The 19,310-nt window shown below is 29.1% G+C and overlaps 2 protein-coding genes across 5 annotated transcripts; one reads left to right on the top strand and one right to left on the bottom strand.

The window, feature by feature from the left end:
* Positions 1-90: 90 nt before the first annotated feature.
* On the bottom strand, positions 91-8,855 carry LOC130449905 (uncharacterized). Of its 4 annotated transcripts, none has more exons than XM_056788107.1 (9): positions 8,698-8,855; positions 8,482-8,618; positions 6,694-8,430; positions 5,111-5,258; positions 4,832-5,054; positions 4,624-4,769; positions 4,142-4,563; positions 2,163-2,426; positions 91-1,654 (listed from the first exon to the last, which is right to left on the bottom strand). In XM_056788107.1, the coding sequence occupies exons 2-9, from the start codon at positions 8,578-8,580 to the stop codon at positions 1,505-1,507; spliced, it is 3,189 nt and encodes a 1,062-aa protein (XP_056644085.1). In that variant the 5' UTR covers positions 8,581-8,618; positions 8,698-8,855; the 3' UTR covers positions 91-1,504. The 4 variants fall into 4 exon arrangements, with proteins under 4 accessions (XP_056644085.1, XP_056643998.1, XP_056644154.1 ...); XM_056788020.1 differs by having other exon boundaries at positions 8,482-8,585; positions 8,698-8,817; XM_056788176.1 differs by lacking the exon at positions 91-1,654 and having other exon boundaries at positions 2,375-2,426; positions 4,138-4,563; positions 8,698-8,841.
* A 737-nt stretch (positions 8,856-9,592) lies between these two features.
* Positions 9,593-18,718, top strand: LOC130448443 (CD151 antigen-like). The gene is made up of 5 exons (XM_056785832.1): positions 9,593-9,987; positions 10,726-10,920; positions 13,286-13,459; positions 14,848-15,006; positions 15,069-18,718. The coding sequence occupies exons 1-5, from the start codon at positions 9,928-9,930 to the stop codon at positions 15,258-15,260; spliced, it is 780 nt and encodes a 259-aa protein (XP_056641810.1). The 5' UTR covers positions 9,593-9,927; the 3' UTR covers positions 15,261-18,718.
* Positions 18,719-19,310: the final 592 nt, after the last annotated feature.

Raw genomic sequence — 19,310 nt, 5'->3', positions numbered from 1 at the left:
ACTTGTCATTTTATAATATGTGTATTTAAATGTATTTGACTCGATGTATTTTATAAGCAATAAAACGTATTTTTATTTAATAAAAAGTAGTTTTTTTCTGTGTAAAAATATATTTATTCAAAAACTTTTTGTACCCCATTGATTAACAACATCCAGGTATTTATTAAACAAAGTTATAGAACAAATAATACATTCGGAATTATAACAACAAAAAATTACAATCGATTATTTTTTATCAATAAATATATAAAATAGTGGAAAAAAAATTATTAAAAATCGAATACGACGAAAACTTTCAAAATAAAAAGAATCGTGTATGGTCAGCTTTAATAAATAAATGTCCTAGTGGCAGGAGAAAGGATTGAAAATTAAATTAAATATACTCATTAAGGGTTATAACAAAGTTTATTTTATTGATAACGTCAAAAAACGACCATTTTTTGGAAATATATTAAAAGGAATTGTTATTAATATAGCTGACCATACAAGTAAAAAAAATGAAACGTTTTCGTTATATTAATACTGCATGTCTTGTGGAAATAGGTAACAGATAGTTGTTTGTCTAATTTTTTTGGAAATCCCACCTTTTTGTACTCAAAAATCTCCCCAAAATTGGTAGTTTTGTAATTTTTTTAAGTTGAAAATGCTATTTTTATTTCGATATTTGCAGTGTCAAAAACTCATTTTTTTTGTTTTCTTATCGTTATTTGTTTAGTTTAAAAAAAATCGTGTGTGGTCAGTTTTAAAGTATAAATGTCTTTATAGCAGAAAAAATCATTAATGAATAAAATAAATATACTAATTAAGGTTCATAACAAAGTTTATAATTGATAAAGTAAAAAAATTTTTTTTAGAAATTTATCAATGAGAATTGTTGTTAGTATAGCGGACCATACATGTAAAAAAATTAAAATAAATCCAAAATATTTTTAAAACAATTCTATAAAAAAATAAAAACCAGATTAGAATTGTGTGATAAATAAAAATAAAAATTATACCGATTAATTTGGACGTAATAAAATTTTTCAATATTTAACCCAACTATTTCGTTCAAAATAATAAAATATAAAATTTTTTTTGTTTTCATATAAAATTCTACTTTCCGATAAAAATAAATTCGAAAAATACTCCTCCCACCATAAATACCAATTTTTTCTTTACAAATTTGTACATTTTTACAACCCCCTAGTTAAAAAACATTTTTATATTATCAATATTTACAACTATACAATTTTCATTTAGGATCACAAAAATCTACAAAAAAAGTGGAAATTAACTTTTATTACTGATATGAAATAAGTAGTTTCACTTAACCCCCCCTTCAAAAAAAAAACAAGAAAACTCATTTTTGTGTTATGAATTATCCAAAAAAATAAAAAAATCGTTGTACTCCTAAAAATTTTCTACATATTTACAACCCTATCATCAAAAATATATTTAATCTATAGAAAAACCCTGATTTTACTATAAACTACAAATTATTTTTTTAAAAAGTGAGATCTGACTATTTAAAAAGTACTCTTTGATTCAACAAATCGGTTTCCACCGTTCTAGTTATATTCGCAGACATTGGAGTCGAATGTATCTGAATAAAGGGCTTCGTATACTGCGCCGCACTCAATTCCGATTCGAAATGTTCAATACTCGAAGGCAACTGAACAGAAAATTAATTCTATAAATAAATTAAAATACTCTAACTCGTTCATAGCAATTTTTCACATTTCCGTTAGTGTACAAAGTCAAACGATTCATTCAGATCAATAAATCTAAAATAAATGTTAATTGGAAAGTTATCGTAGTGGGATTGTGGCAAAACTAAACACCAAAGTATACTAACTCTAATATATTCCGAGCTTCGAATAATTATTTGGGAATTATTTAGTTGAAAATTACGGCATTGAATATTGATTTTTGAAACCGATGAATTTAAAGCCTTTTTGACAGAAAAACGAAATTAAAAACGCCGCAACTTTTATTATATTCGAAAGCTGGGGAATTTATTAGAATTAGTACACTTGGTGTTTAATTTTGGCAAAATCCCATTATAAAAACGCTCGTTTAGTATTAAAATCGTTTCAAATAAATTTGTTAAAATAAATTAAATTTTTAAAAATATTCTCAAGTACTAACTTTTTTCAAATTTTTATAAATTTACTACTTACTCTATAAGTACCAGAAATAGATGATGGAGTACTAAAACCGACAGTATCCATGTTCAAATCAGTTCCGTTATCAAATACATTCGATGGTATATTTGAACTACTGTCAAATTTCGACCGTTTTGTACTACCATATGGAACCGTTGAAGTAGAAATACCAAAAGGTTCTAATTCATCATCATCAGTCGAAAATATTCTTCTTCTTTTACTACTCGTTTTTCTTTGGTGTTTAGTTACCGGTTCTTCTATTTCCCGGTGAATTGTTTTCTGTAATTACAAACAAAATAAAATTCCATTTCCCGATTTGGTACTGGAAAGGATTGTTCGGAGACGGAAGAATTATATTAGAATTATTTAGTTAAGTGATACAAAGTGTCTCTTATTTCACCCTCCATTAACGTCTCGGATTACTCAATTTTCGGGGAACCAACGTCACAATTAAGCGATCCATGTGTCCCTTGGACACTTAAAGTTCCATCAAAGTATCAATTCACTTTTATTTTATATTGATGTGACTCTAACGACAATAAATATAATTATTTATAGCTTTTGTGGTTTGGGAACTGTTGGACAAAACTAAAGTTACCTGCAAAGAATTCCGGGACACACTGAAGTGGCAGAAGCGCTAATGTAGGGGTAGACAAACCCTTCATAAGACCAGAACCGTTCTGCAGTAACAGCTACAGAATAATAGATAAAAACATTTGAAAAGAAGGTAAATAGGGACAATCTACAAGGGCTGAGAATTCTTCTGGGAAACTATAACCAAAAAAGATCTGCTAAGCGTATCAACCCTGTTTCTGAATACTAGCGGGAGTCCTATAAGTAAATATTGAAATATATCATCAGTAATTTGTGATGTGGAAGTGTTATTAGAAAGTATTGTTAGGAACTCGTCCACGACATGGACCGTGAAGCCGCTCCTGTTCGGTGTTAATGGAAGAGTATAAAATTTTTTAGTTTATAACTTCATGTAAAGACTTAACAGTATCAAAAACGTTACTTTTGGTATACCTTGTTCGTCTTTATATTTTGAAAAAACATTACGTTTTAACGTTGAATGTATCAAATTAACAAAAATTAATGATTGGTCAACAATTAAAGTGTTAAAAATGAAAAAAAAATATTAAACATTTAAATCGAATTCGGAAATTTTCAAAGTAGAAAAAAAACGTGTAAGGTCAGCTTTAATACATTAATGTCCTAGTGGCAGGAAAAAGGATTGAAAATTAAATTAAATATACTCATTAAGGGTTGTAACAAAGTTTATTTTATTGATAAAGTCCAAAAAACGACCATTTTTTGGAAATTTATTAAAAGGAATAGTTATTAATATAGCGGACCATGCACGTTAAAAATATTACATCAAAATTATCGATAAATTAACAAACTGAATCGCTCTGTATACTGCATCAACTATTGAAATATAAAATGATAAATGACATGAATTATTTTCAAATTAGATTTAGAACAAGAATGGTTTTAAAAAATAACAAATGTTAATAGAAACTGTTACAAACGGTACTTTTGCTATATTCCTCATTGAACCAGAACCGTTCAGTACCAACAGTTACAGAATAATAGAGGAAACATTAGAAAAGATGATGAATAATTCCCTGGATTTAAAGTAATAAGAACCTAATAGGAGCCCTATCGGGGCACTGTCACTTCAATGAACACCTAAAGATATTGGAATTAGCAGAAAATGCAACATGTAGATTCTTTAGAACCTTGAAGTACTATGGAACTCCAAAGCACTACACCTGGAAAAGTATGAAATAGAAGACGATAGCTAAAGTCCATTTTACATTCCCAACGTTCTAAAAGGAGTAGAATTACTGCAACAGCTGTAAAATATTGAATATCCTCTGTAAACCTACTAGAAAGGAGGCTGAAATAAATCCATCGGATTGCGGTTTATACTATACCCCAATATATACCAAACAAAAACTTTTTTAATTAATATCGATAGAAATACTAACTTTTTTTTGCAACATCCTCATCCTTTTTATCCTCTCATGGAAGGTTTCTTCTGAAGGAGCATGATATTCCTTCAGATGTTCATGGTACCTGTCCTTATTAAGTAGTTTAATGCCGTAGGTATCGTTGGATTTTTCACCACTTTTGGCGCCCCGTATTTCAATATTGTAAGTGTTGGCCAATTGTAAGGAAGCCATGAAGTATCTCACAACTTCAGCTGACGATTTACCATCGACGACGTTTTTAAATAATTTCGTTTCACCGATTTCCATCCCGTCCATTATTTTACCACCGTATTCGTGTATATCGAAATCGTTCTCCTTTAGATTATCCAAAATTGGGATGATAGTTTCCCTCCATTCCTCCACGCGAGCTTTCGATTCCAATAAATCTCGTTTACGACGTTCGCGTTCTTTTAAATCATCTAAAAAAACATTATTACACCAAAACAATAATAATAATAATTCTCTATAAATTCACACACCCTCCGGATTTTCACCTTCTATTCTTCTATCTTCTTGTATTTGGTTTAATAATCTTTCATATTCTTCCACATCTTCCGGTTCCAGACCTCTCAATAATGGATTTGATGAATTAGCAGAGGTTTCCATGGACAAATTATGTTCCGAACTGTGGGAAAAGAAAATATTAATCTAGATGAGTTTGTAAGAAAAAAATCGCAAAAATATTACTGGTCTAAAAATCCGGAATCGTCCTGTGTAGTTGTATCATCAACTTGAAAGTAATTATGATCTGATATGTGAGAACAAACATCATCCTTATCATGATTTGGACTTGTTTGAATCGATGATTTACTGTAACAATGATCCGATATAACTGATCGCGTATCATCGTTATCATCATTCATTTCCTTTTCTTCTTCTTCAGATTCGTAATTAATTTCTTGTATTTCACCTTAAAATTATTGTTATTGTAAAATTTTAACCACTATACGAAAATTGATATTTTACCTTCTCCCATTTGGGGTTGATAATTTAAAGAAAAAAACTTTTCGAATTTCATTTCTTTAACAGGACTTATTTTGCTTTTGGCCAAATTTTGTATCTGTTTCTGGGAAAGCTTCCTTTTTTTTAATGGTGGTGGACCCATAAATTCATTCTTTTAAAAAAATTCAAATATTAATTTTTTTATGAATATGGTCTGCTATACTAATAACAATCCTTTTTATATCAATTTATGATTACCCCTCGTATTTTTCATTTTATATGCGTAATAAACTTTTAAATTAAACTATTAAATCGACGTAATCCGACCTTCAATTTCCTTTTCCACTTACACCCTTTAATATCTATACATTAGAATTAAAGATGACCATACATGTTTTTTTTCATTATTCATTTGATGTATTCTTAAAATTAAATGGTAATTTTTCTTTAAAAAGTTCTATTCTAACAAAGTATTTACGACCAGAGTAATATTTTTGACCCTTTACTACCCTCGAATGACAAGTACAACCCCCAATTATTTAAAGCAAAAGTCTAGGCTTGTGATATATCATTTGAAAGGTCTCTTCGTTTTCGTTTTTTATTTACTAGAACATACCAGGAAGTACTTCGCTTATTTCATAAAAAATTTCCTGATTTACCTTCTATATCTGTAGAAAAAATTATTTAACAAAATATAGAAACAATTTTACAAGTACGTAAGGCAGATTAAAAAAAGCGTCTGCCATGCACTGAAAAAATCCACAAAAGTAGTGTCAACAAAAGGAAATAAAACAGAGAAAATGTTGAAAAAAATTAATAATTTACAAATAAAGTTACTTAAACTTATTTAAGTAGAACAGAATTGACATTTTTAATAACTTAAAATTAAAAATTGATAAAAGCTAACCTTTTAGTAGTAGTAAAATTTCATAAACGTCAATTTTGATACACCCTATAGAAGTATTGAAGATTTAGAAACGTTATATTTCATTATTTAGATACCGAAACAATTTTTTCTATAAATGATAAAAAAGTTATATTACTATAAATCGAATATGAAAACTTGTAGATTTTACGTGTGGGGTCAGCTTTAATTGTAATATTTAAATATATAAAAGTATAGTTTAAAAAATGTATTAAGTAGTATAATAAATAGATTTCATAGATTTTATACTAAATTTTATTACTGACATACGAGGGTTAATTATAAATCAATTTGATAAGGATTATTATTAGTATGGCAAGTCATACACGTAAAATAAATAAAATGAATTCGAGATAAACTTTTTAAGAAAAGAAAAATTCAAACTACTTAATCCATAAAACGAAGTTCCCATGAAAAATATCATTAATTTCATTTATAATCCCCATTATTTCGTGACAAACCAATTGATGACACATGTCATTTGACGTTGATTGATGTCTTACGATGTTTATTGATGTCGATTCATGTCATTTGGATAAAACAATCACATTTTAGGTAATTTTTAATTAATTAGACGGACAAAATGGTAGAAACGGCACATTTTTTATAAAACATTCGCTAATATATTATTGAAAATAAAATATCAATTTATAAATTAAAAAAAAAATCATTAAAAACTCACCTTTGCTCTGTTTTTTTTCGCCACTTTAACATTACCAACCCTTGGAACAACATTAGATCTCAATTTCAAAGGAACCATTTCTTCTTTATCACTTTTATTAACAATGTTCTTATTTTCTTTCAAAACTGTTACTTGATCCGTTATACCACAATAATCATGATCACTCATAACACTCAAAATATCATCGTTATCATCACCATTCGTAGGATTTCCTTCAACAGCATCATTCGCGTTATCAATATCTTCAGTAGTATTCTCCACAACCGTATAATTGACAATAACACCACTTTCATCAGGCAGTATCATGGGCACTGATTGAACTTGATTATTATTTGTTTCAACTTCTTCTCCATTCAAAATCGTTCTTGTTTTGTCATCAATTTTAGTGTTTACTTCATTTTCATTATGGTCTGAAGACGCATCCCTGGAAAATCCACAATCTCCATTGTTTCCAGTTGAACCAAGTTCACATGTTGAAGATTCTCCATGTTCTAAAGATACATCCTTGGAAAGTTCACAATCTCCATTGTTTTCAGGTGAACCAAGTTCACATGTTGAGGTTTCTCCTTGTTTTGGAGACATATCCTTGGAAAGTGTATCATCTCCAAGTTTGCACATTGAAGATTCTCCATCTTCGATATTTCCGCATGCGGAAGATTCCATTTCACTATCTTCCAATTCAAAATAACCGGAATCTTGTCTAGTTTTATCCGCAATATCTTGAGGTAACTTTTTCGCATTGTTTTCAATCAGGTTATTGTTCAAATTATCATCAGATAAAATAATCGTATCTGAACAATCTGGGCAATTGGGTGTATCACAACAGTTATTCAAAATAGAAGAAACTCCAAACCAAGGATCAAAAATTTTATTTTTCTTTTCGTTTTCCCTTTCCATTTTAGCGAGATAATCAAATTGCTTACGGAGATCAGCTATAGTATTCAAAGGCATGTTCTGCCATTTTTTCGCTTCTTCTTCGAAGAATTTCTTCTTGAATTTCAAATATTGATCTTTATATTCACTGTAAGGTGTGTTAAAAGGGATGTTGTTGTCTTTCATGAACTTTATCCTCAAATAACAAGACAAACGTAAAGTAGCTATGACATTATCTTTATCTGGTAGCAACCCTTTGTTGTTATATTCAAAAATATGTTCTATGACATGCCAACCAGGGACTCTACTATATTTTGTATTAAACTCACCATCTTCAGGATCAAATATATCGAAATCCTCGCTCCTCATTATACGATAGTTTTTAATCCTGTATTTCAGTAGCTGTTGTTTATAAACTGCCTTGGGAATCCTTGTGATTAAGGAACTTTTGTGTTCTATATCTCTCCATGATTGGAGACAATCGTTATTTACTTCGTTAGATTCTACGATTTCTTCTGTTTGTTGTACTCCTTCGAATAAAAAATCCTCAAAATTCTTCTTGTTATCCTGGTCCAAAGCCAATTTAAATTTCTTTTTTCTCTTGTAACGATTTCTCCTTTCTTCTAATTTATCTATCACGTTTTGATCTAATTGTTTTCCACTTTCTTTATCGTGTTCGCAATCGTATTCGATAAGTCTCGTATGGAACTCTAATAATTCATCCCAGAGCATATCAACTTTTTTCCCATATAATTCTGTACAGCTTTGTAGAAAAATAGCGGCTTCGGCGAAATTGATATTGAAAATACCATTGTTTAAATAAGCTTGTTGTCGAGTGACCTTTTCTTGAAACGCTTCTAGTGCCTAAAAACTTATCGTTTTGAATAAAATATTAATTAACGCATTTTATCTTACTGTGCTTAGTTGATGGTCTATTTGAGGTTTTTTGTACAATTTTTGTAAATTTTGAATCAACTGTCCTATTGCGGACTTACAATCGAATTCCTCTTCCATTTTTTCTATAAAATTAAATCAAAATTTTATACTCGTTTCTAAAAAAAAATAAATAAACAATGACATAACAATTACACCTTGTAAAACAATGAATAAACAATATAAAACGTTAATTACCACTTATTCGACTTAAATCAATGTAGGAAAACAAACGATATGAATTTTTTTTAAAATTTTAAATTTACAAAAATAATGCTTTGCCATTTTGTTTTCCTAAAACTTTTTTTTATACATAATTAATTAAACAAAATAGTCTTTCCCACTCTGTTTTCAATGTATTAAAAAGAGATAAATGAAACTAAAATGACAGAAAGCGTCCTTTGGTGAACATGCGTATCTAAACTTTATGTCATTTCCTTTTCTTTAATGTACTGTTGCCAAGCTTCCTTTAACTTTATTATAAAAATGTATAGTTTCAACCATACAATATCAAATTATAATTTAGGTATACTAATTAAGTGTAAAAGAAATAAATTCATTTCAAAAAACAGAATAGTTTTAATATACCACATGAAAACTATAAACCGTGCTCAGATAAATCACCTATCAGATGATTGCTGATCCTAACTTGAAACGTGATTTAGCTCACAGATTTGAAACATTATTTTGATCCATTTTTAGTGCGTTAATTCTCGTATTATATTTATTTATTTGTATAATGAATTATATATACGGATTCTGCATTTAAATTTAAATCTATCTTTACGCCGAAAAAGCCATTTGTAAGGAATATATAATTGAAATTCAATAAACCATAGACAAAAAAACCATTTGTTATCTGATTGTATTTATCACAGATCTATCGGAGTGGAAAGGATGATAATATATGATTACGACCCGATTCACTCGATAATTTTACGAATAGCAATGAACGTGATCCGAGTTAGTATTTAGATCACCGTTTATGAAAAGTCCTTATTACAAAAATCACATCATGCTATCAATACCGCATCGTACAACACAAGTCAACACTGTTCGCATCTTTTATCCGATCTATTTCCGAACAAATTACATTTTATTTTGTACGAACATATCTTAATTTAATATTGATGAGATATGCTTTTTATAATTTTATATTTAAAAATAAATTTTTGTTAATTATTTTAACAATAGATGAATTAATATAGTTAATGTACGTAAAATAAATTATAAATTTAAACAGAAATCGCGTTCGGCTATTTCCGAATATATCACAAATTTAGTGGAATCGACATAATTTACCCCCTCCAAATCGTAGTTCATTTACCAAAAAGTAGCATATGAGATCGAGTTACGCGCGTATTTGATGTGATTTGTTTATATCGTGCTACGAATTGTAAAAAATTGTTATTTATTAACATAAAAAACATGGGTGCTGGTTATACTGTAATGAAATTCTTCTTCATACTACTCAACGTTCTCTTTTTGGTAAGGATATGCTAGTTTAGAAGCCATTTTGCTATTTATTTACACAAGTGCCCTAATGCTCAATCGATAATTTTGATTCTCGTTATCTTATATTTTGTTTAAATTAATAAAAAAGTTTGATTTTATTGTGCAATATCCGGTTTTCGTTATAAACAAATCATATTTCTATAAATACGCTTATGATTTTTACCGCCTACGTTATTGTTTATTATGAGCATTTAATATTCATATCAGTTGTACTTAGTAACTTACAGATTTTAAATTAATTTCTTAACTTGATCGAAACTAAATAATGTTTAACTTCAATTTTATAAATATTTCAGTTGTATAACTCATTTTTGTTACGAAATATAAAAATATTTTTATTAATTGACATCGTATATCAGGTTCAATTAAAGATAATTTTATTTCATTCTATATTGAGATATTCTGCAAGATCAAATAATTTAACCTCTAAAAAAACGACTGTTTATCTATTAGGTGTACAAGAATAAATTAAATTTTATATTGGAAATTAATGTCCTTGGAAATTTGTATCCACGAAATATGTACACTACTATTCAAAAGTTTTTGCCCACACTGTAGTTTGCGTGATGAACAACATTCGATGGAAGAAGTTTATGGGGTGGGTAAAAACTTTTGACGGGCAGTGTATATTATTCGCGTACCTGATAACATAATTATTATCAATTGCTTTTATATAATGAAAAAAAAAAGTCGTGATTTTTTTCTTTCTAGCTTGTTTCTCTCGGTGGAATTGGAGTATCAATATGGATGTTTGTTGATCCTACAATTCCTCTTCATTTCACTCAAGAATCGAGAGATTATCTGATAACGACCGTTATCATACTCTTAGCATCGATTATCTTGTTAATTGTATCTCTTTTGGGAATATTTGGTGCAGGTCAGGAAGCTAGAAAAGCTTTGGTTGCTGTAAGTCGCTAATAATATTTTTTTAATCCACATTTTCGATGATATTTCAAATTTTTTCAAACCAATTTTTTGATATTAAATATTTCAAAACATATTTTAAATTATCGAATTATCGACATTTGGTATGTCAGTGGCCATTAGTGACAGTTAGGTTATATAAGTCGTATTATTAAAAAAGAAGAATGGTTGGGTAATAATAGATTTATTCGGAAATCTTAAAAGTACCAAATCTTCTATAAGATCTAAAATTCAACAAATAATTTCATGAAAACTTATGGTAAAAGCTGTTGTTTACTTTACAGCGGCCATTTTTAAAACGGAAACAACTGATTTAGACAATTCGTTAAACTCTACAGGGCTCTACGTAAATTTATTCCTTTAAAATTCATTTTCGTATTATTTGACGAATTTTTGAAAATTTGACAGAAATGTATCAGTGGGGGAATTAGTAATATTTCCAGAAAAAAAGATTATCAAAAAAAGATACGAAGAAAAAACGATTTCGATCATTTCTGCTTGTTCTGAAATCTAAATTGAATCGTTATTTATCAAATTTCATCAGTCATATACGAGGTTCGTTAAAAAATTGTTTTTATTTGAAAAAGTTGATCAGAACTTGAAAATACATAAATATGCTATAGACTCAATATTTAGATAATAAAAATAGAAAAAAATAATATAAAACGCATTTTTTATTTGTTATCAGTATATTTAATAACAATTTTTAAAATTAAATTATATCTTTCGACAAACCTCGTATACGACTAAAAAATTTTGATAATTAACTATTGTTTTTTAGATTTTGGGATATGCGAAAGTAAATGTTTTTGGTAAAAAAAAAATTGATTTTTTCAATAATATTTTTTTATTTTGTTTAAAAAATCATAATTTCAACACTTTTTTAGCCAATAGAAGTATGTCTCTACATTATCTCTCTATTCAGTTAATCTGATCAACTTCGCACGAAATGTAACGGATCTAGTAATGCGAATCAAAATAGCGGCGTTGCCAGACTTTTTATCTACTGGTTAAATTAGATTCGTGACACAAAGAGAATTTATTCAAATTTCATAGTTCAATAAATATTAAAATGTCATAATTTGTAATAAATTGTTAATCAAAAAAATAAAAAAAACTCCATCTTCTAACTGACGTCAGTAACGTAGATAAAACGTTTGGAATTTTACTTTACGTAACTAATTTCAATTAGAAAAGTTATTGGAAAATAATTTTTTTTCAAATTGTTTTTCTTAGACCTTTTCATGTGTTTTTCTTGATAGAACATTAGTTTAAAAAAAACATGTATAAATTAACTTTATTCAAGTATTAAAAATTTACCACGTTATTCAAATCAGATAAAAACCCTCAGTATTTCATTTACTTATGTTTCAAATCTCTTTATATTAAAGGAAACTCTTCAAGTCTGGCAACACTGCAAAGTAGTGACCGTCGTAAAGGTCGATTCATAAACTTGACTTAATTCTACACCCTATTCATAAACTCGAAGTTGCTACCGAAAAGCTAAAAATTTTATTATTTTTTTCGTGTGTACTGCTATTTGTTGTCGTGTTTTTGTTTGTAATCTGGTGTTTATGGACGATATTATAGATAATAACGTGTACAATAGTAATAGTAAAAATTAAAAAGAATATGAGAAGGTTCAAAGTGGGATCAATAAACAGAGGTTCCAACGTCATACGTCAAAATCACTTGACATACGCAAACGGAAGGATTGGTTCTTTTCTATTGCAACGAAAGATGAAATTTATGCATTTCAATGTTTCTAATTTTGTAACAAGAAACGTAAAGTCAAGTTTATGAATTGACCTTAATATTTATACAAATATGACGTCATCTTTGCATGTGTTGACATTGGCGAGTTTTTCCTTTTTTAAATCCTAAACATCTGTCTAAATGTATTAAAAAATGCACGAAAAATCTTATGATTTTTCGAATTTCTTGCCTTTTGACTAATATTAGAGATTTGAAACGGGGACCTTTAAAGTCAAGCATTCCAAATGGCAAAATGGCCGACTTACAAAATCACGTGTTCTGGAATGGTCCATTGATATTATAAGTTATGTTTTGAATAAATAAATAATTGCTTATTAAATTATTATTTTTTGTTACAAAATAATTAATAAAATCTTGTTTTTGTCCGATATGTGTGAAATCACACTTTAAAATTTGTGATTGCCTAATATATCTATAAATAGAAATGAAGGCGGGAACCTAAAAACTTGTTTATAGTACGGGAGCTAAAGAAACTAATTTGAAATATCTCGATAGTCATGGGGATTTAATTGTAAAGTTTATTGATTTCACATAAACGTAAAAATGCTGCAATATTTGATTATTTTTATAGAGTTTCTGCTTGCTTCTGATAATAGTTGTCGCCGAAATAGCAGCTGGTGTTTGGGGTTATATAAATCGGGATAGTTTGGAGGCCCATATAAGAGCGTCTGTTAAACATTCTGTGGGGGAGGAATACGACAAAGACGATAACGTTAAGGCGTTATTCGACACCATACAAACCAAGGTAACGTTATATTTCTAAAAATAAAATAATCTATCAAATGAAGAGGTAAATGTGAAAAGTGAATACAGATCCGAATCTGTCCGGTTTAGAATAATAAATTAATTGAACTATTAAAAGAGTTTTTGGGTCCCGGATGTCTGAAATTAGAACAAATTTATTATAATTGTATATTTTATTATTCAAACAGAGCCGGATTCAGGGCAAGGCGTACTTAATTATATGAAAATGAAACCAATTTACAATATTTCAAGTTTTTGTGATTCTAATAGGGCCGGTTTCAGGACATAACGAATTTGTCTAATTAAATTTTTTCTCGAAATAATGAGAATGTTTAAGAAATTAAAAAATAAGATTATATCAAAACAATAGTTATTTATACAATGAACGTCAAAAACAACTTTTATTACGAAATTAAAAACACGTTGGTTTAGCGTTTTCGAGGTCGTAGAATCCATTTATCGACGTCAAAGATGTCGAAAATTAGTACTTCCAGTTTTACCGATAATTTTATTGGTAAATTTCGAATTTATTGGGGGAAGGAAGCCATGTTTGTCGAGATAAATCGGTCGTAGGACTCTCGAGGAACTCATCAAGAAGAACATACCTCCTAGACAAACCATGGACCCATAGGCAAGCGCTAATGCCCAGAGAATAACTGGAGGCCACCCAGAAAGCGATTCAGTAGAGGAGGAATCAATAAACATCGCTCCTATGTTATTCTTATGGAGAAAGGAGATTCAGCATATCTAGAGACCCCTCAGAAAGAGATAACTGGAGACCTATCAGGAATTAATAAGCGACGCTCCTATGTGAATTCCTTTGGAGGATGGAGATCCACCAGGAATCAACAAGCGACGCTCCTATGGGAATTCCTTTGGAGGATGGAGATCCAGGATAACTGGAGACCCACCAGGAATCAATAAGCGACGCTCCTATGTGAATTCCTTTGGAGTATGAAGATCCAGGATAACTGGAGATCCACCAGGAATCAACAAGCGACGCTCCTATGTGGTTTCCTTTCGAGGAAGGTGATTTAGGATAACTGGAGACCAGAAAATGGATCCGTTCTCCAGTTTACATCAAGAAGCAGTTCCTAATTCGAATATAAAGTAAAAATTCAATAAACAAATGATATTTCTGACTTTTTTCTTATTGTACGTCTTCCCCCTCTCCAACTAAACCACCGTTTCCTAAAAATTATCCCCTCCACAAATAAAATTTCGTGATTAACGCATAAATCTGGAAATCAACGAATCCAATTATTCGTAAAATTTACGACTTCGATTAATGGATTCCACTATCACGAAAACGCTAAAACGTGTTTTCGTAACGATCCTAAACCTATACCGGGGATATAAGAAAGTTTGTTTTGAATTTGCGGATTTTAGTTGCACTGTTGCGGCGCTGAAAGACCAATGGACTGGGTGAGAGGTAAGGAGTTCATAATGGGAGTTTCTTCTGATATAACAACTTACAACGTTCCCGAATCTTGTTGTCGAACCGGTATCGCCCCTACGGAATGCCAGGGCGCCGTCCGCGACATCCCTGTAAGAAAATTCGACGTTTTTTTTTTTCTATTTAAGACGCAATAATTTTTTTTTGTTGATAGATCGGTAAGGAACCCAATAAGAGTTTGGTTTACGACAACGGATGTTATACGATGATTTACGACAAAATAAAAGAGAGTTGCTGCATTATTTTGATAGTGGGAGGTGTCGTTTTGGGTATACAGGTCGTCGGTTTAATCCTCGGTCTGATTCTGGCTTGTTCGGTGAATCGGGCGCGCAGGTACAAAGCTTAGATTTGTAATTTGAAAAATTTCTGTTAGTGCGGCTGGTTTTCGATATCGGACAATTAGGAAACGGTGTAAATTTATTGACTTATAAGTTGCTCGATACGGTTGAGAATTGACTGAAAAAATAAAATCGGTGACAATATTTATTTGTCGGTATTTGAAAATCGGCCGTATTGTAACGAAGTATTATTATTATTTCTAAAATGTTCAAAGGAAATTTATACGTACAAAGTGGATTGTTAAACGGGTGGTTTTTTTTGTGGAAAAATTGTCGAAATTTTGAATTTTCACCCTTGAAACTTCGACTGTGACTTATCAACTTGTCCTGGTATATTAATTTCGACAAAAAATTGCAAAAATTTCGATTGTACGAAAAAAATTTACATACAGATTTATGATATTTTTTTAAATTAATCTTCTGAATCATCGAAAATTTGTCCGAGAAAATATTCAGGGAATAATTTTTTTTGTCATTATTTTCGATTCAACCTTAGGTTTTTATTAATTTCGATATTCAGTTATTTGCAATTTTTCCAAAATTCCAACTCTATTCAGTTATTTCCGAAAAATTTCAACCACCTCTATTCAGTTTTTCCAAAGTCCCAACTCTATTCAGTTATTTACGAATGTTACAGAATTCCACATCTATTCAGTTATTTCCGAAATGGTCCAATTTCTGTTCAGTTATTTTCGAACGTTACAAAATCCCATCTCTATTTCTCTAAATACTGCCTCTATTTATTTGTCTACGAATTTTTTCCATCTTTATTCAGTTATTTGCAATTTTTTAGAATCCCATCTCTAATTATTTCCGATTTTCCCCACCTCTATTCATTTTTTCCAAATTTTTCAAGTTATTTTCCAAACGTTTCAAAATTTAATCTCTATTCAGTTATTTCCGAAACGGCCCCAATTCCATTCAGTTATTGCCGAATATTTCAAAATCCCATCTCTATTTTCCAATATATCACCTCTATTCAATTATTTCCGAAATGGAGACAATTCTATTCAATTATTGCGGAATATTTTTTTATTTATCAGTTATTTTCAGAAAGTTTCAATATCTGTTGAGTCATTTGCGAATTTTTTAGAATTCCAACTCGTATCAAGTTATTTCTCAAACGTTCCAAAATCTCATCTCTATCAAGTTATTTCCAAAACGGTCCCAATTCTATCCAGTTATTGCCAAATATTTCAAAATCCATCTCTATTTTTCATATTCGCTTCTTTATTCAGTTATTTGCGAATTTTTAAAAATTCCACCTCTATACAGTTATTTTAATTTTGTTTAAATACCAACTTTATTCAGTATTATATTTTTCACTTTTAAACCGTTATTTCTGAGAAGTGCCCACCTCTATTAATTACTGTTAAACTTCCCAATTCTTTTTTCTGGTATCGATCTGTTTGTGTATAATTAGAGTTGGAATATAACGGTATATAATAATAACAGTTACGTATTCACTATAGATTATAAACTTTTGCCACCTCTATTAATATAAATGTTGAAGATGGGTGCGACTATGAGTTTTTTTACTATTTTTCTACAATGGCCAGCTGTTTACGTCCGCGCATTATTTTTATTATCGAAAAAAAATTTACATATATTCTATAAAACATTTTACATTCAAATGTAAATAGGAAAAAAAATCTCTATTCGAATACGAGTTCTTGATGTTTGTGCCATATTTATGTGATATACGGGGGGTTCAAAAATAAACTTTTTGAACCTCCCTGTATGTTAATTGCTTAGTCTAACGTCGTTCAGTGTTTACTATATTCTATAAAAATATAAAAAATATATATATGGAAAGTATTATAAATACGATTTATTCGAATTTGCATTGAGGGAATCTCATTTATTTATAGTATTTTCCGCCTAATTGTATATTGTTAATATTTATCAAAAAAAGGGGGATTAACTCGAAATATTCCTTCTATTAACTTTTAGAGAATAATTTAAAAGAGATTAATAATTTTAGTTGACGAAAATTTAATCCGAACCATGACATTTTTGAATGCCGCTGTATCAAACATTCCAAAAACGATTTTTTTCGTCTTAGCAACAAACTGATTGTATTGAATTGCGTCTATTCCACCAAAAATTTATTATCTCTCTTCATAGACTGCAATTTTAGTCTATATTCGAAAATATTTTTTCGACATAAACCAAAATTTCAAAAAAGTTACAATGGACCAAATATGTTGGTCTCTTCCACCAAAAGTGATTTTTTTTGTTTTTTAGTCATAAACCAAATTATTTGTTCATTCCACCAAAAAATAATTTCAGGTTTTTTTCGTCATATAATAAAATTTTCATTATTCTATAAAATCGAATTCACAAAAGAAATATTTGGTAATCCCACCAAAATTTATGTTTCTACATTTGATATCAATTTTACAAAAAAATATTTTCGCCACGAACCAAAATTTTTGTCTATTCCACCAAAACAAAATTGTCTTTTTTCATAGTTTACAATTTTGGTCTTTTCCACCAAAAGTAATTTTTTGTGTTTTCGGCATAAATCAAATTATTTGATAATTCCACCAAAAGTTATTTTCTGTTTTTTCGTCATAAAGCAAAAATCTAATTCGCCATAGACATAAATCTTTGTTTATTCCACCAAAAAAATATCTTCTGCCATAGATTACAATTTTGGTTTTTTCCACAAAATATTCTCCATCAATTATAGAAATGATAGAAAAATATTTTTTGTCTTAAACCAAAATTTGTTAATTTCACCAAAATTATCTTTTTACATTTTATACCAATTTCACAAAAAAAATATTTTCGCCGCGAAACAATATTTTTGTCTATTCCTCCAAATTAGAATAATATTTTTCCATAGTTGACAAATTTAGTCGTTTTCACCAAAAAATTTTAACGATAGAAAATTTTTTTGTAATAAACCAAAATGTTTGTCAATTCCACCAAAAGTTACATTTTCTGTTTACTCCACCAAAAACCAATTTTTCGTCATAATCGGAAACCATATTTTATGTTTATACCACCAATAGTTATATTTTTGAGTAGACCATTGGTTTCATTCCACCAAAAATCATATTTCTACATTTATAACGTTTTTGTCGATTCCACCAAAAAGTTATCTTTCCTCAAACACCGCCATAATTCTATGAAAAAAATTCTCACCATAAATAAAATATTTCATTTATTTCACTAAAAATTATTTTCTCTTTTGCAACCAAAAAAAAAAAATATTTTTTCTCCGTAGTCAACAAATTCTGTATATTCCACCAAAAATATATTTTCAGCATAGACTAAAATTATTGTCTATTCCACCAATAACTGTTTTTTTATCATAGATCACAATTTTTGTTTATTCCACCAAAAAATATAAATCATCGCTTTTTTCAAAACTAGTTTTAAATGTCAAAATAGCGAATTTTTGACATTTATATCCTATTTGAAAATACTCGTAATTAAAAGGTGTTCACACTATAAAAATATATATATATATATATATATATATATATATATATATATATATATATATATATATATAAATATTCCCGTCCCCACCAATACTTCATTTTATGTGTATTTAGCATATTTGTGCTTAGATATATTTGAAGCTCGACGAAAAGGAAATTTTAGCAAATTTCTCAAGCCAGTTAAAAAAAATCGCTTATCGTGTTTAACCGATATTAAGACTGTTCTAGTTGTGCCAACTTATCAAAAAAAATCAATTACCCCCATATCGAACGACTTGACAATTGATTATCCATATTTTACGTAAAATGGGATCAAATTATATTGATAATTGACAGCGTGTTCTTATAAACATTTAAAAAATGCCGATTTCGTCAATTTCATGAAAATTATTTATTGTTTACCCATAATCTGTCCGTCAGTACTTTAAAATGACATAAAACGTCATACATCCCCACCTACAACACCTACTAACCGAAAACTTCACGTCCAAAAATGATATTTCGTAAAAAATCAATTTTTTACTTATTTATTTTCGTTTTGAATCAAACATGACAGTTTTCAAAAAATATTGACAAAAATCGATATAGTTTCACTCCCAGCCG

The sequence above is a fragment of the Diorhabda sublineata genome, chromosome 1 (assembly GCF_026230105.1).
Source record: "Diorhabda sublineata isolate icDioSubl1.1 chromosome 1, icDioSubl1.1, whole genome shotgun sequence".
Taxonomy (NCBI): Eukaryota; Metazoa; Arthropoda; class Insecta; order Coleoptera; family Chrysomelidae; genus Diorhabda; species Diorhabda sublineata.
The sequence above is the reverse complement of the archived record's forward strand: the minus strand, read 5'-3'. Positions and strand labels throughout refer to the sequence as shown.

What these genes read in the sequence shown, in the direction of transcription:
- LOC130449905 (XM_056788107.1), bottom strand. Translation starts at nt 8,580, where the DNA reads ATGGAAGAGGAATTCGATTGTAAGTCCGCAATAGGACAGTTGATTCAA. An exon ending in TAGACCATCAACTAAGCACA is followed by an intron (nt 8,431 to 8,481) that starts GTAAGATAAAAT and finishes ATAAGTTTTTAG; the next exon opens with GCACTAGAAGCGTTTCAAGA. An exon ending in TGAGGATGTTGCAAAAAAAA is followed by an intron (nt 2,427 to 4,141) that starts GTTAGTATTTCT and finishes TTGTAATTACAG; the next exon opens with AAAACAATTCACCGGGAAAT.
- LOC130448443 (XM_056785832.1), top strand. Translation starts at nt 9,928, where the DNA reads ATGGGTGCTGGTTATACTGTAATGAAATTCTTCTTCATACTACTCAAC. An exon ending in TCGACACCATACAAACCAAG is followed by an intron (nt 13,460 to 14,847) that starts GTAACGTTATAT and finishes TGCGGATTTTAG; the next exon opens with TTGCACTGTTGCGGCGCTGA. An exon ending in GCGCCGTCCGCGACATCCCT is followed by an intron (nt 15,007 to 15,068) that starts GTAAGAAAATTC and finishes TTTTGTTGATAG; the next exon opens with ATCGGTAAGGAACCCAATAA.